Here is a 19,955-nt window from a genome sequence, read left to right on the forward strand (position 1 = left end):
AGGTACCATACAAGTGTTAGTCATTATCTTTCTAACTTAAGTGCATGCTGAGTGTGTAGCATTTCCTCCTCTTTAGATTGTTTAGCTTCTAGAATGTGGAGACATCTATCATGTCATTTCTATCAGCCACAGTACTTAACATGGACCTGAACTCTGTTCTGCAGCTGCTTTATTTGTACTGCTCAGCAGCCCACTGGATTTGTTGGCCCCTCAAGAGCTTTCATGGATTTGTCTGTCATCCTATAGATTGTTTGTTCTGTTTTCAGTGTCTGTATTGTAGTCAGCTGGGAGTGGTCTTATAAGTCGAGCTGATGTGCCCATTTATTCTGTTTGTGTGAAAAATCTCTTGAGGCCTGGCTTCAGAAACCACAGTAGGCTCAGCGGTTCTTATGAACCAGTCCCTTCTTTTTTTTTTTCTTTCTTTTATCCCTTTTTTTTTTTTTTTTTTTTAGTATGGTTGACATACAATATAACATAGTTTCAGGTGTAAGTTTCTTTTATTTAGTGCATGTGGTTAATCGGTTAGTAAGATTGTGCTGTTTATCATTATTCTCTGGTACAAAAAGAGATTGCAAAATGATAGTTTGATTTTCAGAATTTTAAAAAAATAAGGCATCAAAGTGGGAGGACAAAGAGATGCATTTATCTGTTCTTCCTAGGATGGTCTCCTAGTTTTCTACTTTTATCCTGTATGTATTATTATTCCATTTTGAGCACCTTGAAGAGACATCTAAAATCACTGTGTTTCATGCTTCACTAAAGAGGGGTAAATAGGATTTATATGGAAACATATTGCTAAAGTGTACAAAAAATTGTATCTTGTTTGTGAGTTAATAGGTTTAGTTTTAAAAAGAAAAAAACTAAGAACCAATTCATTCAACAGATAGTTATTACAAATCAGTTGTTTGCCGGATACTGTTCTAGGCTTTGGGAACGCGGTGAACAAGATTCTTGCCTTTGGAGAGCTTAGCAGGAAAGATTGACATTAAACACAGAGTCATGAAGGTACTATATTATGGAAGGGGAGTATAAGGTTCTGTGCACCCAGGCTTATCAGTCAGAGAGAACAGGAGGAGCAAAGGTAAGGCTGGGAGTAGCCAAAGGTGAGGCTAGAGAGATAGGAAGGGCAGGCTGGAGCACAGAGGATCTGGAATTCCATCTTGTGGACATTTGCTGTCATTTATCCTTTATAATATTTTAATTTTGAAACTAGTAAAGAAAAGATAATCATCTTTTTTTCATTTGGTGGTTGAGCTTTCATGCTTCAGCCTGAGAATAGTTTTAAATTAGGAGTGACCTAAATAATTGGATGTTTTAAATATAAAACAATGGATTTTTCAGTTATTTTCTCATAACTAAAAGTGTAATTTCTTATTAAATTTTAAAGACATTGGTGAAAACATTTGAAGTGTGTGATCTTCCTGTTCGAGCTGCAAAGTTTGTTGCAAGAAAGAATTGGGTTGTGACAGGAGCGGTAAGTAATTATATGAATTTCTAATCCTTTCTTAATTGGTCAGTGATTATGTGAATAATTTTGATTCTTGATTTGCTAATTAGTGTACTGTTTTGAGGCATGTACTTAATACCCGGAGCCCCTAATACACTTGTTTTTCAAGATTTATTTATTTATTTTTAAAGAGAACGAGGGAGAGGGAGCCGAGGGAGGTGGGGTGGAGGGGGAGAGCTAGAGAAGGAGGCTCCTCACTGAGCAGGCCCGAGGCCGGGGTTGATCCCAGGACCTTGAGGTCATGACCTGAGCGGAAATCAAGAGTCAGACACTTAACCCACTGAGCCACCCAGGTACCCCTACATATTTTGCATAGTTTACTTCGTAACAATAATAATGATTTCTAAATTTCCATTTCTAGGATGACATGCAGATTAGAGTGTTCAATTACAATACTTTGGAGAGAGTTCATATGTTTGAAGCACACTCAGACTATATTCGTTGTATTGCTGTTCATCCAACCCAGCCTTTCATTCTGACTAGCAGCGGTAAGAGAGGACTCCTTTTGGTCATGTGCATCTCTTTGAGTAATTAATTTTCATTCAGTGAGACACGCAATTTTTTCACTGCTGTTACATTTAGAGTTCTAATTCCAAGCAGCCTTTAAACTATTTAAATCCATTAACGTGCTATCAGTGCCGCTTGCTTTTGTATTTAATGAAATATCAACTCTACTTAGGATTTGTGTAGCAATTGCTCTGGTTCCTGTCAGGGAAGGCCTGAAGGTCTAGATGATTAAACATCTGCTGAACAGAAAGCTAATTTACATGCTGGTGGGTGAGTTTTTGCCAGATTGCCATATACCCTCGTCAGTTTTATCTTCATATTCAGACTGGTTTGCTCTCAGTATTAAATCTAAAACAGTAGACTTTTGGAGGCTAATTAAAACAAATTGCACTGATTTGGTAATGCTCTTTGAAACATTTTTAGGTTAAAACTGAGAAGTAATTCAAAGCTTTTTTTCACCATTCTTAGAAGAATGTTTATTCCCTAGTCACTGCCATCATTATTCAGTCATAATTAGATTCTAATCAAACTTGTATTACTCTTCTGTCATTCTGTAAAGCCCAGAGTCTTTCGAAATTTTTTCGTGAATTTTTTTTTTTTTTTTAATTTTTATTTATTTATGATAGTCACAGAGAGAGAGAGAGAGGCGCAGAGACACAGGCAGAGGGAGAAGCAGGCTCCATGCACCGGGAGCCCGACGTGGGATTCGATCCCGGGTCTCCAGGATTGCGCCCTGGGCCAAAGGCAGGCGCCAAACCGCTGCGCCACCCAGGGATCCCTGAAATTTTTGTTTGTTAGTAGTTTTTCTCTCTTATCGCCACTCTTCCATAGAGAATTAAGTTTATTTATAGGATAAATAAGGATTTTGAAAAATGTGTTCAGTTCTGATTCTGTTTCTTTAAATCATGGAATGTATGATTTCTCTTAGATTTCCTGCCTTAAAAGGAACAAAGACTGCATCTTCTGAATGAAAGAAATATAAATTGCAACTAACTTGAGACTTTCTTTTGGCCTAGATGACATGCTTATTAAGCTCTGGGACTGGGATAAAAAATGGTCCTGCTCACAAGTGTTTGAAGGACACACTCATTATGTCATGCAGATTGTGATCAATCCCAAAGATAACAATCAGTTTGCCAGTGCATCTTTGGACAGGACCATCAAGGTAGGGTGTCTATTATTTATATCCATTATGATGGTGAAATATCATTGTTTTAGGTATTGTGTTCCTGGCTGTGCAGAAAATTATTCCTGCTTAGAAGTTTCTCTCAAGAGCTCATATTGAAGTCAAAATAGGACTTCTCACTTTGGTCCGGAGGGACATAATTCTGTTTAGAAAAATATTATGACAACTTGTGCTCAGTGGGAGGAGTGTTTTTCCATGTCAAAGCAATCTATTTTTTTTTTTTTTTAAATTTATTTATGATAGTCACAGAGAGAGAGAGAGAGAGAGAGAGAGAGAGAGGCAGAGACACAGGCAGAGGGAGAAGCAGGCTCCACGCACCGGGAGCCTGATGTGGGATTCGATCCCGGGTCTCCAGGATCGCGCCCTGGGCCAAAGGCAGGCGCCAAACCGCTGCGCCACCCAGGGATCCCTCAAAGCAATCTATTATAAAACTTGTAAACCATTGCAAACCTAGAATAAGAAATAGGCCAGTATCTCTTATTTCCTATTTCTTCTCCTTTTCGTGTATTCTGTTTCCTATTTCCTTTCAGTGTATTTGTTGTTGACCTCAGCTGAGTATTAATCTATTTTACTTTAAAATTTCATCTGCCTCCATTCTCTTTTTCTTATTTCTCCCTACTGCTGCCAAGTCTTTCTAAAACATGGGTTTGACCTTTCTGCTCCCAATCTAAGGATAAAGTCCCAGTACCTTAATGTGGAATACAAGGGTTTCCAGACTAGCCACAGCTAATATTATGAGACATCTCCTATAACCCTGGCCTACCCACCATTTTCTAGAGAACTTTATTCAGCTGTTACCTCTACTTATGATACTCTTTATTTTTCCCTTTTGACTTTTTTTCCTCTGGAGAACTACTCCTCTTTCAAGGCTTAGCACCGTTATTTACTCTGAGAGGCTCTCTTCAGACTTCCATTACATCCCCAGACAGAGCCAGCCATGCTCATCCCATTCCTTCCATTCCTTTTTGTTTCTATTATGGCCCTTATTTTGAATGATAACTAATGTGTCTTCAGAAATCTTTATCCTCCAAAATGTTGATGTTTGGGGTAGGAACTGGTATCACCCCCACTCCCTCAAACAGACACTCAGTAGCCAGCAACACAGTGCTTTGCTTGTACCAGACACTTAATACATGTTGCATGAGAGTAGTCATACTCCTTTTTCCATTACAGTATTTAAAATCTCTATATGCATAGATTTAAAATGATAATTGCATTAATTTTTGCTTTCATGTGTGCATGTATGTTTATATCTACGTAACATTTTTATTAATTTTCCTTTAACTTAGGTAAAATATTATGTTATTTGATGATAATTTATTATTAAATGATATCTGTCCAAATATCTTAGGGTTTTGACCTTTTTCCCCCTTTTGCTGGATTGTCCTTGTTTTTGACATAGGTTGGAAACTTTGAGAAATTAGTTTCAAATTTTCTTCAATAAAAGGTATATCTTGAGAACATAAACTGTCTTATCTTTGGTTCTAACAAAGTTTATTAAATGTATTCAGTGGTAAACATTTGTTTACGCATCTTTTATACCTCCTAGAGGGCCACTTATGTAGGAGGCTCTCAGTAATTATTTGTAAAGATAAAGCTCAATAGTAGTGCTATGGTAATGTTTGACTACTTTTCCATACTCTAAATTTTTTAGTTAAGTGGTAATTTTCTCTTTTTAATAAACCTTACTAAATTAAATCCACTTTTATTATCTTTATATTGAAATTCTCATAAAAACCACATCTTACCTTTAAAGAATTGTTCTTCAGACACAGCCTGTGGATTACTGGGGTATCTGTTAAAAAAAAAAAATCTAGATTCCTGAAGAATCTGTAGGGATAGGGAAAAACTCTCTAGGGATAAAGCCTGGAAATTGGCATTTTCAGAGAACACTGTAGTTATTCTGCCCCCCCCTGGAAATTCAAGTAAGGTGAGAAAGAATGGAAACAAATGGATGAAAAAAAATACATACATTCTTTAGTTTTTAGTTTTCCTCTCCTGGGCTTTGACACTTTATCTAATGTATTAGAAGTGTGGTGGAACTGCCTTCTGAAAAGCAAGGCCTCTTATTGACTGGCAGATGCTGTTGCTCTCTAAAGGTTTGGCAATTGGGTTCTTCCTCACCAAACTTCACTCTGGAAGGACATGAGAAAGGCGTGAATTGCATCGATTACTACAGTGGTGGTGATAAACCATACCTCATTTCAGGTGCAGATGACCGTCTTGTTAAAATATGGGACTATCAGGTACAGTTTTTTCATAATCTTGCTTTGCTGTATATTAGACATGGATTTCACTGTTTTCTTCAGAACGCTTAAAACTTTATTATTGAACTCCATTCATAGTAATAATGCTTCAGTATGTGCATCTAAATAGTGGTCTCAGAGTTCTCCATAAAAATGAAAACAAATACCTATCGAGATTTTAAAATAAAATGCCATTATGTTTACTTTTCATTCAACAGTAGAAATTATAATCATTTTGGTTAAAATGAAGTATTACATCCTCTAGTATCCTCACTGGTAGACTTCTGTTCATATTTGAAAACTAGCAGATCAACAAATAATACTATGACATAGCCATGGTATAGCCAGTTGTCACATAGGCTTTGTAAACCTAATTACGACTTCTTGTTACTATGCTTTTTATCTCTAAGAGACAGATTTTCTGTTTCTTAGATCAAAATTTCCATAAACAGTTATTAATAAAATGAGGCTTAGAAAGCCAGTGTTACTCAGCACCTTATTCAGATTTGTGTTTAAGTACAGAATAAAAATATTAAAGATATTATCTTAGAAGTTGCAGGGGGCGGAGGATATTCAGATGAAAATCAGATCTCTTCTTTAAATGTGATAGTTGCAATTACATTTCCCTATATTGTCAAAGAATTAGAAAAAAATATGCACATAAGATAATTGTGTTTCAAAAATTTCTATATATAAAAACTATTTAAATTGTCACAACCATTATCACTTATGTATCTGTGCACTGGAAAAATTAAGGATGAGTTATTTTTCATTAAAAAAATAGATATATTTAAAATATTTTTTTTTTCTGTGTCTTGATTACAGAATAAGACATGTGTACAGACACTGGAGGGACATGCTCAAAATGTGTCTTGTGCCAGTTTTCATCCTGAGTTGCCAATCATCATCACAGGTTCAGAAGACGGTAAGTTAGAAATGTACGTTTGTTCCTGTGCTTATAATTACTAAGTGCATGGTTTTTGTTTTTTTTTTTAAGATTTTATTTTATTTTTTTATTTATTCATGAGAGACAGAGAGAGAGGCCAAGTTACAGGTAGAGGGAGAAGCAGGCTCCACGCGGGGAGCCTGATGTGGGACTTGATCCCAGGACTCCAGGACCAGGGCCCTGGGCTGAAGGCAGGCGCTAAACTGCTGAGCCACCCAGGGATCCCTAAGTGCGTGTTTAAGCCAGGTAGTGCCCTGCATTGTAACTGGATATTTCTGATAACTTCACTGTTTTTTATTAGAGAATACTTGAGCTTTAGGAGAGTGAAGGGACATTGTTGTCTTCACTCTCCTCCTCCTCCTAGTGTGTTTTGGCTCTCTTACTTAAGTAAAAGGATGCCCAGAAGTCCTAAAGAAAAACTGTGAAAAAGCCTGTCAGTACTTTGGAGTCTAAAAACCTGGGATCAAATTCAGGTGCTGCCACTTCATAGATAGTGGTTTGAGTAGATTATGAAATGAGAACAGACATATCTGCCCCATAGGATTATAGTGAAAAGAAAAGATCACATGTGTGTAAAGCATCTGCAGGTATATAGTAGGCAGTGTACCTAGGAAATTCATTATTTTACATGGAAAATCACATTTCTTAGTTTCTTAAAATTTTCTTCACTTATTTATGTTGCTTTATAAAATCACCTACAGACTAGACTATAGGTCAAAAAATTAGGCTACCAGGAAACTAATAAAGACTTCCCTGTGGCCGGTTCACCCAACACAGTTCATTGTTAGATGTTCAGATTAAAAGGGAGCATTCACATTGTTCTTTTTAGGAACCGTGCGTATTTGGCATTCCAGCACGTACCGCCTTGAGAGCACATTGAATTATGGAATGGAGAGGGTGTGGTGTGTGGCCAGTCTGAGAGGGTCCAACAATGTTGCTTTGGGCTATGATGAAGGGAGCATCATTGTGAAGGTAATCTCTAATTATACTCTCTGAATAAATGAACATAGTGGAAGAAGTTTTCCTTGTATTTTAGTACAATCATCTTCTAAGCCACCACTTTTATTAAACTGGCTCTTCTTTCATTAAGCATAAGAGAGTAAGTACTGGAGATTTATTTATTTATTTATTTTTTAATTTTTAAGGTATTTATTTATTTATTTATGATAGTCACAGAGAGAGAGAGAGAGAGGCAGAGACACAGGCAGAGGGAGAAGCAGGCTCCATGCACCGGGAGCCCGACGTGGGATTCGATCCCGGGTCTCCAGGATCGCGCCCTGGGCCAAAGGCAGGCGCCAAACCGCTGCGCCATCCAGGGATCCCAGTACTGGAGATTTAAAGTGGAAAAAAGAAGCCTTCTGTTAAGTGAAAATAGAAATGTTTATTTTGTGGTTTTATCATTCTTCCAGCTTGGTCGGGAGGAACCTGCCATGTCCATGGATGCCAATGGAAAGATAATTTGGGCCAAGCATTCAGAAGTCCAGCAGGCCAACCTAAAAGCAATGGGAGATGCTGAAATTAAAGATGGAGAAAGACTGCCATTAGCAGTCAAGGACATGGGCAGTTGTGAAATATATCCCCAGACTATTCAGCACAATCCTAATGGACGGTAAGCCATAACCGGAATCTCCCTCTGAGCTTCTGTGTATGTTAGAGCAGTGTTTGCATATCCATAGTGTATACCACTCTTACTCTGTGGTGGGCATTCCTGATGAGCTTTGCCCTACCTAGCCTAACAATCCTCAACCCTCAACCCAGTTGGCAGGGAGCATGTCCATCGATCAAGTTGGCATGCAGGATGTAAGCATATTTACCTTCCTGGCTCTGTCCCACCACACAATTTTGAACAGTTAAATACTTTGTATTTATTCATTTTAAATGTGTGGGGTTTGTGTCTTTGTGCTCCTTCAAGGGCAGATACCATGTCTTCTCCTGAGACTCCTTAGGTGCTCTAAAAATTTGCTAACTTAGGAAGAAAAGCTGACTCTGAAGTATGTGTCCTTTGAAAAAATTGAGGGAATGGTAATAATTCTGCTTCTTATCTATACTTGAACCATCATTTTCATTTCTTATGATTTAGAAAGCACCGAACATCTTGTAAAAGAGTTTGAAGCATAAGTTTAAACCTGTGCGCCTTTAAAAGTTACTTTACAATAGATCTGGGTGTCTTATAATTCTGTGCTGGGTATTGAAAAAGATGAACTGTAAACCAAGTGTGCTGCCTTGTTCAGTAAATGGTATCCATCGTTACTTGTAATATAATTTTCTTAGGAAGATGAAAAACGCATTAAATTTTTTTCCCTTGATATCATAAAAAACACTTTTTTTTGTTCTAAGTTTTGCATTTTACCATTGGCAGTCTAATAGCAGCTAATACAATATTTTACAGAGAGTTTTATATCTTGAGAAAATTTCACTTGACTATATACAATATTCTATTTTCACTAATTAAATGTTAAAATATTCTGTTTATTTTGATGAACTTAACAGTCATTAAAAATGAGTATTTTTATTCATTCCAGTGATATGCTTTAAAATTAAGATAATCTTGCAACAAAGTAGCACCTTCTTATGGTATAAATGTAATGAATAAAGTGCTACTCATCTTGGTGCTCAATAAATATCAGTTGAGGGGTGACTGGGTGGCTCGGTCAGTTAAGTGTCTGACTTTGGACTTTGGCTCAGGTCACGATCTCAGGGTTGTGAGACTGGGCCCAAGTCGGGCTCTATATTGGGCATGGAGTCTGCTGAAGATTCTCCCTCTCCTGCCCTCCTGCCTCCCACCCCCAAATCTGCTGAATTATTAGAATCCTGGCCCCTGTGCATCTCCAGCCATTCTTTCTGCCTCAAGTCTCTTTTGTCTATATGAGAAGGCCACTGCAAGAAAGTTTTTAGCAAAACCTCATCTTCGTAGTATGTTTTTGGATAGAATATGTATGGGTAGCTCTGTATTTGAAGAAATGCATAACTTTAAAAGATACCAGATTCAATAATAACAGTCAGCTGAAGTAGCATTTGTTATTAGAAGTATTTTATTATGAAGATGAAGCATTGTTTCATAACTTCCACATGTCACTGATCCTACTTCTCTCCCTGTCTTCCATAATTTGCAGGTTTGTTGTGGTGTGTGGCGATGGTGAGTATATTATCTACACAGCAATGGCGTTGAGAAACAAGAGCTTTGGATCTGCCCAGGAGTTTGCATGGGCCCATGATTCTTCAGAGTAAGTTTTGGCTTGGGGCTGTCCAGCTGGCACTGATTGCAGATGGGTGATTTGTGTGCGGCTATATGAAACATGTTCCAAAGCCTTGGTGTTGGCTATGCTTTTCCGTGTTCAAGGACAATTCTCATCAGAGCTGCCTTTGCCCTTTCTGTATTTGGTATTCAGCAAGCTCACTCAAGCTCATCTAATAATCCCATTAAACTGGGGGCCCAGCACCCGTTTCCTTAATAGAGCCTGTGGCAGGGCTTGGTGCTTCTGGGCTCAAGACAAAGTAGTCTCTCCTTGTGACCTGGCATCCTCAGGTACTGACTGTTAGGGTCCAGAGCTAGTTGGGAGAGACTACAATCTGATGTCATCTTGATGAGAACTTCATTGAATCTTTTTTCTGTGATGTTATCCAACCGCTGTTCTTAAAACAAATTCTGCCTGAATTTAGAGTACTTATAAAATATTCCCATTAAAAGCAGGAAAAATCTCTGAATTATCACACTAGGTACTAGTTATTTATAATTCTTTTTTTTTTTTTTTTTTTTTATTTATTTATGATAGTCACACAGAGAGAGAGAGAGAGAGAGAGAGAGAGAGAGAGAGGCAGAAACACAGGCAGAAGGAGAAGCAGGCTCCATGCAGGGAGCCCAACGTGGGACTCGATCCCTGGTCCAGGATTTGGCCCAGGCTGAAGGCAGCGCTAAACCGCTGAGCCAACTGGGCCACCCGTGGCTTTGTTTTTTTCTGACGACACAACTGAATTACATCTTCAGTTTTCTTAGCTTTGTTTCCTCCATATTTTGTATTGCCCCTGTCCTCAACACCAAGTAACCTGAGCCTTAGTTTTACATATGAAGATATGTGTTTTTAAATTTTTTAACAATAAGATATACTGAGAAGTATGAATTTATTGTGCTCTTTTCATCAATTTCCTAAATATATTCATACACGCACAGTCCCATATACTAAAATGTACTTTGTTATCATCTTTAAAAAAAATACTTACAGTTCATGGATTGCTTTATCTCTCTTTATATATCTCTTTTTTTTAAGGTTTATTTATTTATTTATGATAGACATAGAGAGAGGGAGAGAGAGGCAGAGACACAGGAGGAGGGAGAAGCAGGCTCCATGCCAGGAGCCTGACATGGGACTCGATCCCGGGACCCCAGGATCGTGCCCTGGGCCAGGCAGGCGCCCTCGGCCAGACAGGCGCCAAACCGCTGAGCCACCAGGGATCCCCTCTGTTTTGATAGTTTGCTTTTTGCCTTTTTTTTTTTTTTTTTAATTAGCTTTATCCAGCCAAGGCCCTACTTAACATCTTTCCTCTCTTGATAGGAATGCTTATCAGATCACTTCCTTCAGTACTCTTGAATATCCAGCAACAGCCACAGCCCCATCCCCTCTTTTCAAGAGGCTGGAATATACACACTGTTCTAAGTTGCCAAAAATGTCTACACCACTTATAAAAATTTTTCTTTATTTTTTAAGTCACCTTTATTGAGGTATAATTTATACAAAATTAAATGCACTATTTTAAATGTACATTTCAGTGAATTTAGACAAATGTATATAATCTAACCACCAGCACAATGAAAACATAGAACATTTCTATCATTCCCAAATAATCCCCTTGTTTTCCCTTAACAGTCATTTCCCTGGCCCCAGGAAACACTGATTTGCTTTTTGTCACCATGTGGATTAGATTTGTCTTTTGTTTCATATAAATGGAATCATACAGTATCCACTCTTACATTTGGCTTCTTTTGCTCAGCATAATGTTTTTGAGATTCATCCAGGTTGTTGCATGAATTGGTTCCCATTTTTGCAGTGTTCCATTGCAGGAATATACCAGTTTAATCACTCACTTAGCGAGTGATGTTGGGTCTTAGTTTCTGAAATAGTCTGTATACCCTAATAATGTGTGTATTAGTGTAAAACCCATAATCATTACTCAAATATATCTGAAAAAATTTCTAACATTTGATGGAAGTATGATTGGGTATATAATATGCTATGTTTTTCTTCCTTTCTCCCTAAGATATGCAATAAGAGAGAGCAACAGTGTTGTAAAGATATTTAAGAACTTTAAGGAAAAAAAATCATTTAAACCAGATTTTGGAGCTGAAAGTGAGTGCTATTTATATATGACACATTTTTGGAAGCTTTGCAATGGCTCAGAAACAGCTAAACAAAAATCTTTTTTCTTTTCAGGTATCTATGGAGGCTTCTTATTGGGAGTCAGATCTGTAAATGGCTTAGCTTTCTATGACTGGGACAATACAGAACTCATACGCAGAATTGAAATTCAGCCCAAACACGTGAGTTTTCCCTCAGTTGTTACTTCTGGAACGTGTAGCTTTGTGAGGAGCTCTGGGTCCCTGAGGCAAAGAAATGTCCTTATACCCAGCTGTCCTGGTTCCATTTTGTTGGACTCAGTACCATTTACTTCAAAATTGCTTAGAAAATCAGAATTGTGGTATATGAATGAGGCAGTAGACAGTGGGTATTTTGAAAAGCATCAAAAGTTATACAAATGCCAAGTGCCATTCATATTTTAAATGGATTTGACAGTATAAAAAGCATGCTTTAAAGATAAGAAGTCAGGGAGCTCTTGACTTGGAAAGGCCTAGGAGCTCCCGTACCATTCAGGAAGCCTTTTCATACTTTACCTGATGATGGCTGTTTAAACTTCAGGTAAATGTCTCCAGTGGCAAAGTTTTCTGGAACTACCTGCTTCTTTGACACCTTTCATTGTCAGACAAAAATCTTTGGAGACAAATCCACCTCCCTAGGGTTCTGGTTGTGTCTTTTATAGCCTGCATTCTGAGTGGGCACTAGCACCCTGGTGGGGAAAAATTGGTTCTTGAGGGTGAAGAAAATTTGCACTTTATCTATAAAGGGTAGATACTTAGATGTATATATATGTTATGTGTGTATATATATATATACACACACCATGTATGTATGTATATGCATTATATATGTATAAGCATATATAGTATCCGTGGTATTTTGTAGGGGGAGGTGAGGGAAAAAAATGTCTAAAAAGATTCCTGGGTATGTGGGTGAGGGTGATAATGGAAAAAAAAAAGGCTGAAAAACACTTTTTTAGAGCAATAGGGAATGGGCTGCTGCTTCTAAATGACAGCATGTCCAGTGCTTCCTAACAGCTTTCCTTCCTGTCTCCCCTTGGTCTTTCCATTTCTCAGCTAAATAGCAAGGCACTATAAGAAAAATAAATAAACAAACAAACAAATAAATAAATAAATAGCAAGGCACTGCCCCATCTACCCTCCAAATATGGATATACACATGTACGTATATGTATATATGTGGTATATGTATCTGTACATATATGTACACACCATGCACTATATAAACTTGTCAAATGCGTATTTATTATCCTGATGTAAGAAAAACAAATCTTGTTAGAAACTAAGTGTATGCAGTTAGTCATACCACACAGAAATCTGAAACTGTCCGTGTGTCTGCTTGCCATGTTACAGATTTTCTGGTCTGACTCTGGAGAGCTGGTCTGTATTGCCACCGAGGAGTCATTTTTTATCTTGAAGTATCTGTCTGAAAAAGTCTTGGCTGCACAGGAAACACATGAGGGAGTTACTGAAGATGGCATTGAAGACGCCTTTGAGGTAATTCACCAACACAACTTTAGCTTTGTTTTTAAGTGATTTATATTTGTATAAACTTCACTGAGTTTGATATTTTATTAAGTTTTGGAGAAAGTGAACATATAAGGAATTCCAGTGAAATGTGAAAATTAAAGTCTTGACTCAAAATCAGAGTTTGAAAGTATGTATGCTTAAAAGAAATTTGTACTTTGATTTTAGAAAATCATTAGATTCACTTTGATATCTTTCAGTAAGGAAATTAGAAGGTGTTTTGGTCTTAAGACAGTTCACCCAGAGTGATTTAAATGAGCTCTCAAATGGTAAAATTAAGTCATCTATTGTGGAGATGGTCCTGGAAGATTTTATGAAATACTTCCTTTTCCAGTTTCATGTGTGTGAGTTTAGATCACAGCTCTGATGCAGCAGTGAGATTCTGCGTTACAAATACTCATCCAGGAATCTGTTTTTAAATGGAGAAAGAAGATAGAAATTCCAAGAAAATATTTTCTTTCTTGAAGTAGGATTTTACTTTGCGTTCCTTACTGTACCTTATCACCCCAGTCATACTCAGTTTTTATGATTGACAGGACTTCTAATTCTCAATAAGGTAATATTAGACTATTTTTCTCTCTGCAGGTTCTTGGTGAGATTCAGGAAATTGTGAAAACAGGGCTGTGGGTAGGCGATTGCTTCATTTACACAAGTTCTGTGAACAGATTAAATTATTATGTTGGAGGAGAAATAGTCACCATTGCCCACTTGGACAGGTAACTGAATATTGTTTTACTTTTGTGTCAAGCATTCTAAATCCAGAATTATGTTTTTTAAACAAAACCTATTGCTGGTTTGTAGCAGTGATAGGCTTGATTTTTCAGTGTGTAGCAGTTTTAGTAGGTTGGCTCTTGTTTATCAAAATTGCATCAGTCGAAGTGAAAAGATTCTGAGCAAGAGGCAGGTTGTGTGTGTGTGTGTGTGTGTGTGTGTGTGTGTGTGTGTGTATCATTCTACTGATTTGGGCCTACTCCTAATTAGTTTCTGTGTCTGTTACAGGACAATGTATCTCCTGGGCTATATTCCTAAAGACAACAGGCTTTATCTGGGTGATAAAGAACTGAACATTGTTAGCTATTCTCTGCTGGTTTCCGTGCTGGAATACCAGACAGCTGTCATGAGAAGGGACTTTAGCATGGCTGATAAGGTTCTTCCTACCATTCCAAAAGAACAGAGGACCAGAGTTGCACACTTTCTGGAAAAGCAAGTAAGAGGGATTTTTTTTTTGTTTGCTGGTTTTCTTTTTGGGTGTTTTTTTGTTTTGTTTTGTTTTTTTTAAGATTTTATTTATTTATACGTGAAAGACACAGAGAGAGAGGGAGAGGGGGCAGTTTGTGTAGTCTGGGAAGTTAAAACATTTTAAACATAATGATACAGCCTTCCTGGAGATCCAGCTGGACAGAACTTGGATAGCTGTCCAGCAACTCCCTCTTGGCCACCCCATAACCGAGCATTCTTCCTCATTCCAGGGGAGTCTCTTGAAGTCTCAGCTTGGTCTAATGCACCACATCCATAGAGCTGATGAACTTGCCCACAGTGCATACTCCCATCAGTACTCCTTGTCTTAGGGGAGAAGCTAATTTGATAATTACAGTAGTTGGTTTAAAAGCCTGTTTTGATGACTCTGTGGAATATGGAAGACAGTTTTAGATTTCCTGCCCTTTGATGAATCAAGTAGACATAAGACCAGCAGTCAAGTCCTGTAACCATACCCTATCAGTGTCAGGACCTGCAAGCAAAACGTTTGCTAAATGACCCACAGATTAGGAAAAATTGGAAGGAAGCTTTTACATTTAACTGCTTTTCTTTGAGGGACTGGATTACATGATCTCTGAGCCCAGCTTAGTGAGTAGGTTGTGAACGGCTAGGTCTACACCACTGAGCCTCTCTTTGTTCACTCAGCTTTCCAGAATCTTTGTCTTTTTGACATTTGCTTGCTTTTGCATTTTTAATTTACTAGTTTTACATGAGTTTGTTCAGCATCAGTCACCTTCCAGTGCTTAGAAAATAGCATTGTGGGACTGCATTTTGTCTGCTGGTTTGTTCTTAGCAATTAATTTAATGATTCCTTCGTTTTTCTGTCTTCTCATTAAAGAGTATTATTTATTATGTTTAGGCAGTGGGGTTTGTGTGTTAGCAAGGTAGCCTTAGTTCAAGAGAGAGCTAAATGGCTGACTTGCTGTGTGTGATATACACATATAGACTGCACACACAGTTACATATGTTCTCTGTTTAGGGCTTCAAGCAGCAAGCTCTTACAGTATCCACAGATCCAGAGCATCGCTTTGAACTTGCTCTACAGCTTGGAGAACTGAAAATCGCATACCAATTAGCAGTAGAAGCAGAGGTATGTACTAAGTCATGATTTTCTATAATTGATTCAAAGGTTAGTAGCTACTTCTTTGTGTTTAGTTTAAGTTCTCTTGTTAAATTTTTCTGAAATGCAAATTAGTAAATCTCTTTGGATGATTGCCTCTATTTGTTCACTTAAAAAATGCATTTTGTTAGTCTTTACATGAATGAATTTTATTGGAGATCTATTTTTAGCATTGTGAATTTGTTTAAGAAAAAGTGTTTTCAGTAGCTTATAGGAGATCTGTTTTGTAAAAGAAGATGTAAGATATTAGATATTGTAGTCTGGGAACTTAGAGTACAGACAGACAAGGCAGTAATTTGCCATTATCCCAAACTAGTGAGAAAGTTGTTGGTTTTAAAGATTTTAATATTTTGACACAATTTAATGATTTTAATGAACTGCTATGTATTAAGGGCCCCCAATTGTGGTTTAAGTCTAGCATTTATTGGTAAATTCATTTCAGATGTGCTAAATAAATTTCAACTACATTGAGATCATCCAAATGTGTAGCATTTTGATTTTTGAGAAGCTACAAATAACAGATAACATCATTGTTAAATATTTAAGAATATAAAAAACAATGCTCTAGACTTTCCAGAAATGGTACTAAATCACTCATTAAAATAACTGCAATCTAATTACCTTAAAACTCCAATTAGATAGTATTACTTTTAGTTTTACTGTGTAATTACAAAATTATAATGGTTTGATGATTATTCATGAATCATTAAAATTGATTTGTTTGAATTCATTTTGTATATGCGAATAACTTCCATTTTCTCATTATACATTTTGTCATTCCATTCTTACTTTGATTGATAGAACCAGCTTAATAAGCACAGCTCAGTATATGTATGAAATATCTCCCATTGGCAGCCCAGTAATAGGTTAACAGAAGACTGTTATGTTGAAAATTCAAATGTTTATTTCCATAGATGTTTTAACTTGGAAACTCTTTTTTTACAGTCAGAACAAAAGTGGAAACAACTTGCCGAACTTGCCATTAGTAAATGTCAGTTTGGCCTTGCCCAGGAGTGCCTGCACCATGCACAGGATTATGGAGGCCTGTTGCTCTTGGCCACTGCCTCTGGAAATGCTAGTATGGTGAACAAACTAGCAGAGGGTGCAGAGAGAGATGGCAAGAATAACGTGGCATTCATGAGCTACTTTTTACAGGGCAAGTAAGTATTAATCCAAGATCTAAGAGTGGTGGGCATAGTAATTTAAAGCACTGGTTTCTGCAGTGACTATGAGGATGGTTTACAGAGGAAGAATGAACCCTGGAGAGAGAACGGACAGGCACCTGGCCTAGCCCTGGCTAGTAGGGGTAGTCCGAGGAAGGACAGTGCTACCGTGGTGGCGTCCACCTTCAGCAAGGGATGCTCTTGACACATTTGGTCGAAATAAGCAAAATGTGCCGTTTAAGGAGGCTTGGACTGAGAGAAATGTTAAACACCTTTCTCAAAAGCCTGGCCTCTCCCTGGCTGAGCCATTTTATTTTACCACAGCAGGAAGCTATTGTGCTGTTCCTGTAGTACCCAAATGGCCAATAGTTTTACCCAAATTGGGTAATTCTGACCTGTCCATGGCAAGAATAAAGGGGGTTGAGGATGTCAGGTACTTCTAGAATTGAGTCCAGTTGTAAAGCATAAAAATACCATATACTTCTCAAAGTCTAGCAGTTAGTGCAAACCAAATCATCTCATCATTAGTTGACCATATTATGAAATAAAACACAAAATATTCAGTAACCTTGCCCTGCGTAGTGACTTTTTTAAACCTCACACTTTATTATCAAAGCTTAGTGTATCCTAATGTGTTTTTATAATATATGTATTTATAAATTTGTATACCTGTAGGAATAGGTCCATAATTCAAGAACCAAAAACTGTCCTGAAAATAGTTTCCTATAATTTATTTGATGGCAAAACCTTAACTCTGAAGTATATTATTTTATGCTTTTATGCTACTTGTTCTTATTATCACATTTAGTATTCATGTGTTATTGCAGAATGTTGTTTGACTTTCATTTGATGCCGAGGATATTAGGTAATATATATGTAGTGTATTACATTTCTAAAAGCCAAAAACCCCTTTTTCCCCCCCAAAACCTGTGACTTCTACACATTGTCTACTTTACCAAACTTCAAAAAAAATTGAAATTAAAAAAATAGTAACTAGGACATTTTCCTGCTAGAGACCACTGGATTGTCCAGCACAGCCCACGTTGGAGACACTGCCCTCAATGTTCCCACTTGTGAAACCAAGTTTCTGCTCCTGTATCTCCTGAAAGCCTTTGAAAATGTGCTTGTCTAAGCTGCCTTAGCTGGCCTTGAAAAGCCCCCTTAGATTCTTCTTAGGAGTTGTTAAAACAGGTTGTCGAGAGAGCGAAAATGGTCACAAACCTGTCCTACCCTTCATGCTCTTGGAGTCCATTGATTATGTAAACACACTGATGATAAGTACATGACTCAGTGACAGAAATGAGGTGTGAGGTATATGTGTGGAAGTTGGGGAGAGAATGCTGACCTTGCAACACTACATCTACATTTTTCTCTTCTTGGTAATAGTGCCTCTCCTTTTTCATCTTTAGGCTAGATGCCTGCCTGGAACTCTTGATTAGAACAGGTCGACTGCCTGAAGCCGCCTTCCTAGCCCGGACTTACTTACCCAGTCAGGTTTCAAGGTACAGACTTTTAATTTTAGGAACAAATGTTTCAGATAAAAACTAGAGCAAGCTTACTCAAGTTTCCCTTTGGTTCCTTGATCTGTACAATAGGGTGGTGAAACTCTGGAGAGAAAATCTTTCAAAAGTCAATCAGAAAGCAGCAGAATCCCTTGCAGATCCAACAGAATATGAAAACCTTTTTCCTGGATTAAAAGAAGCCTTTGTTGTAGAAGAATGGGTGAAGGAAACACATGCTGATCTGTGGCCAGCCAAGCAATACCCACTTGTCACGGTGAGTCGCCAGGGAGCAGACCTCATTTAGTGTGACTAGAGTGTAGAAGTGTGTTCATACTTTACATACTTTATTGTTGGATTGAGAGCTGATAATTGAGATTTGGATCAAATTCATAAATGAATTATGACTTCAGAATATTTCATTATTACTTTATTCTGATAGCCAAATGAAGAAAGAAATGTTATGGAAGAGGCAAAAGGCTTTCAGCCCTCAAGATCTGCAGCTCAACAGGTCAGAATACTGCCTGAGATAATCTGGTTAAGTTTTTTTCATTTTAAGTGTCATCTCCTATTTCCTAATCCTGAACAGCCTTCCACTGGGGGAAAATTACCTGAACAAATTCTCCATTTTTATATATGTATCTCCACTTGGCCTTTCAGGAACTTGATGGGAAACCTGCTTCTCCTACTCCAGTAATTGTCACCTCCCACACAGCCAACAAAGAAGAAAAGGTACAGACATCATACCCAGACTTTGCATGGGAACCCCAGGTGCACTCCTTTCTCCCCATGAACGGCTGCAGGATGGGCAGGCCTCTGCATTTCAAGTGACATAATCACTTTCAGAGCAGGGGCTCTGAAATGAGAGAATGTCCCTTTTGACTATTGCTTTGGTTCTCTTTGGATCATGAATCAGAGGTAGCTTCAAAAGTTTATCAGAGATAACAAAGTGCTATATAACTCTTTTCTTTGCAGAGTTTAGTCGAACTGGAAGTAGATCTGGATAATTTAGAATTAGAAGATATTGACACAACAGACATCAACCTGGATGAAGATATTTTGGATGATTGAGTGTAATGTTTCTTGAGAACCCCACTACACAGATCATTATGATGGACAGGTATCGATCGCCACCCTGACCACAGTGCTTTAGACTCTTGAGAACCTCCTTAGATTTTATATGGAAAGGCTGTTTGTGGCCCACTGGGAGCACACTGCTCTTCTCATCTTAGGAGTCATTTATGTGCAGCATCTAAATCATTGTTTCCTTATTAAGTAAACCAAGTGTGGGCTTTGATTTTTTTTTTTCATACTGTCATTAGACTGTATCTCATAAAATCTTTTGAATTAACAAAATACTTGAAAGTTTCCTTTCTAAATAATGAAAATAAGCTCCTCGTTTTAGAAGGCTGAACCAAACTACACCTCACCTAGGGATCAGCCCACATTCTCTTAACCCTTTTTCTTGATCATGTTCCCACCAAGTTGGTATGCTTGGGTTTTTATGCCTCAACCCTAATTTTGTCTTGTAGTTAATTATCTGTTTCTCAAATCAGGATCTGAAACCCAGCTCCTCTGACCTCTTTAAGCTGGGCTCTGTTTAAACTGTTTAGTGATATAGAGAGATAG

The 19,955-nt window shown here is 37.7% G+C and overlaps 1 protein-coding gene across 2 annotated transcripts in view; it reads left to right on the top strand.

Annotated features, from left to right (window-relative positions):
• COPB2 (coat protein complex I subunit beta 2) overlaps positions 1 to 19,682 on the top strand; it is a 68,227-nt gene extending 48,545 nt beyond the window's left edge. For both annotated transcript variants that reach the window (XM_077864956.1, XM_077864955.1), the window contains exons 3-22: positions 1,388 to 1,474; positions 1,869 to 1,995; positions 3,031 to 3,179; positions 5,300 to 5,446; positions 6,272 to 6,371; positions 7,222 to 7,364; positions 7,802 to 8,001; positions 9,506 to 9,616; positions 11,646 to 11,734; positions 11,819 to 11,925; positions 13,114 to 13,257; positions 13,873 to 14,003; positions 14,287 to 14,494; positions 15,524 to 15,634; positions 16,610 to 16,824; positions 18,237 to 18,329; positions 18,423 to 18,603; positions 18,769 to 18,837; positions 18,987 to 19,058; positions 19,302 to 19,682. In XM_077864956.1, the coding sequence (XP_077721082.1) occupies positions 1,388 to 1,474; positions 1,869 to 1,995; positions 3,031 to 3,179; positions 5,300 to 5,446; positions 6,272 to 6,371; positions 7,222 to 7,364; positions 7,802 to 8,001; positions 9,506 to 9,616; positions 11,646 to 11,734; positions 11,819 to 11,925; positions 13,114 to 13,257; positions 13,873 to 14,003; positions 14,287 to 14,494; positions 15,524 to 15,634; positions 16,610 to 16,824; positions 18,237 to 18,329; positions 18,423 to 18,603; positions 18,769 to 18,837; positions 18,987 to 19,058; positions 19,302 to 19,397 (2,580 nt within the window). In that variant the 3' untranslated portion in view covers positions 19,398 to 19,682. The remainder of the gene's footprint in view (positions 1 to 1,387; positions 1,475 to 1,868; positions 1,996 to 3,030; positions 3,180 to 5,299; positions 5,447 to 6,271; positions 6,372 to 7,221; positions 7,365 to 7,801; positions 8,002 to 9,505; positions 9,617 to 11,645; positions 11,735 to 11,818; positions 11,926 to 13,113; positions 13,258 to 13,872; positions 14,004 to 14,286; positions 14,495 to 15,523; positions 15,635 to 16,609; positions 16,825 to 18,236; positions 18,330 to 18,422; positions 18,604 to 18,768; positions 18,838 to 18,986; positions 19,059 to 19,301) is intronic.
• Positions 19,683 to 19,955: the final 273 nt, after the last annotated feature.

This window comes from Canis aureus, chromosome 22 (genome assembly GCF_053574225.1).
Source record: "Canis aureus isolate CA01 chromosome 22, VMU_Caureus_v.1.0, whole genome shotgun sequence".
In the NCBI taxonomy this organism is placed as follows: Eukaryota; Metazoa; Chordata; class Mammalia; order Carnivora; family Canidae; genus Canis; species Canis aureus.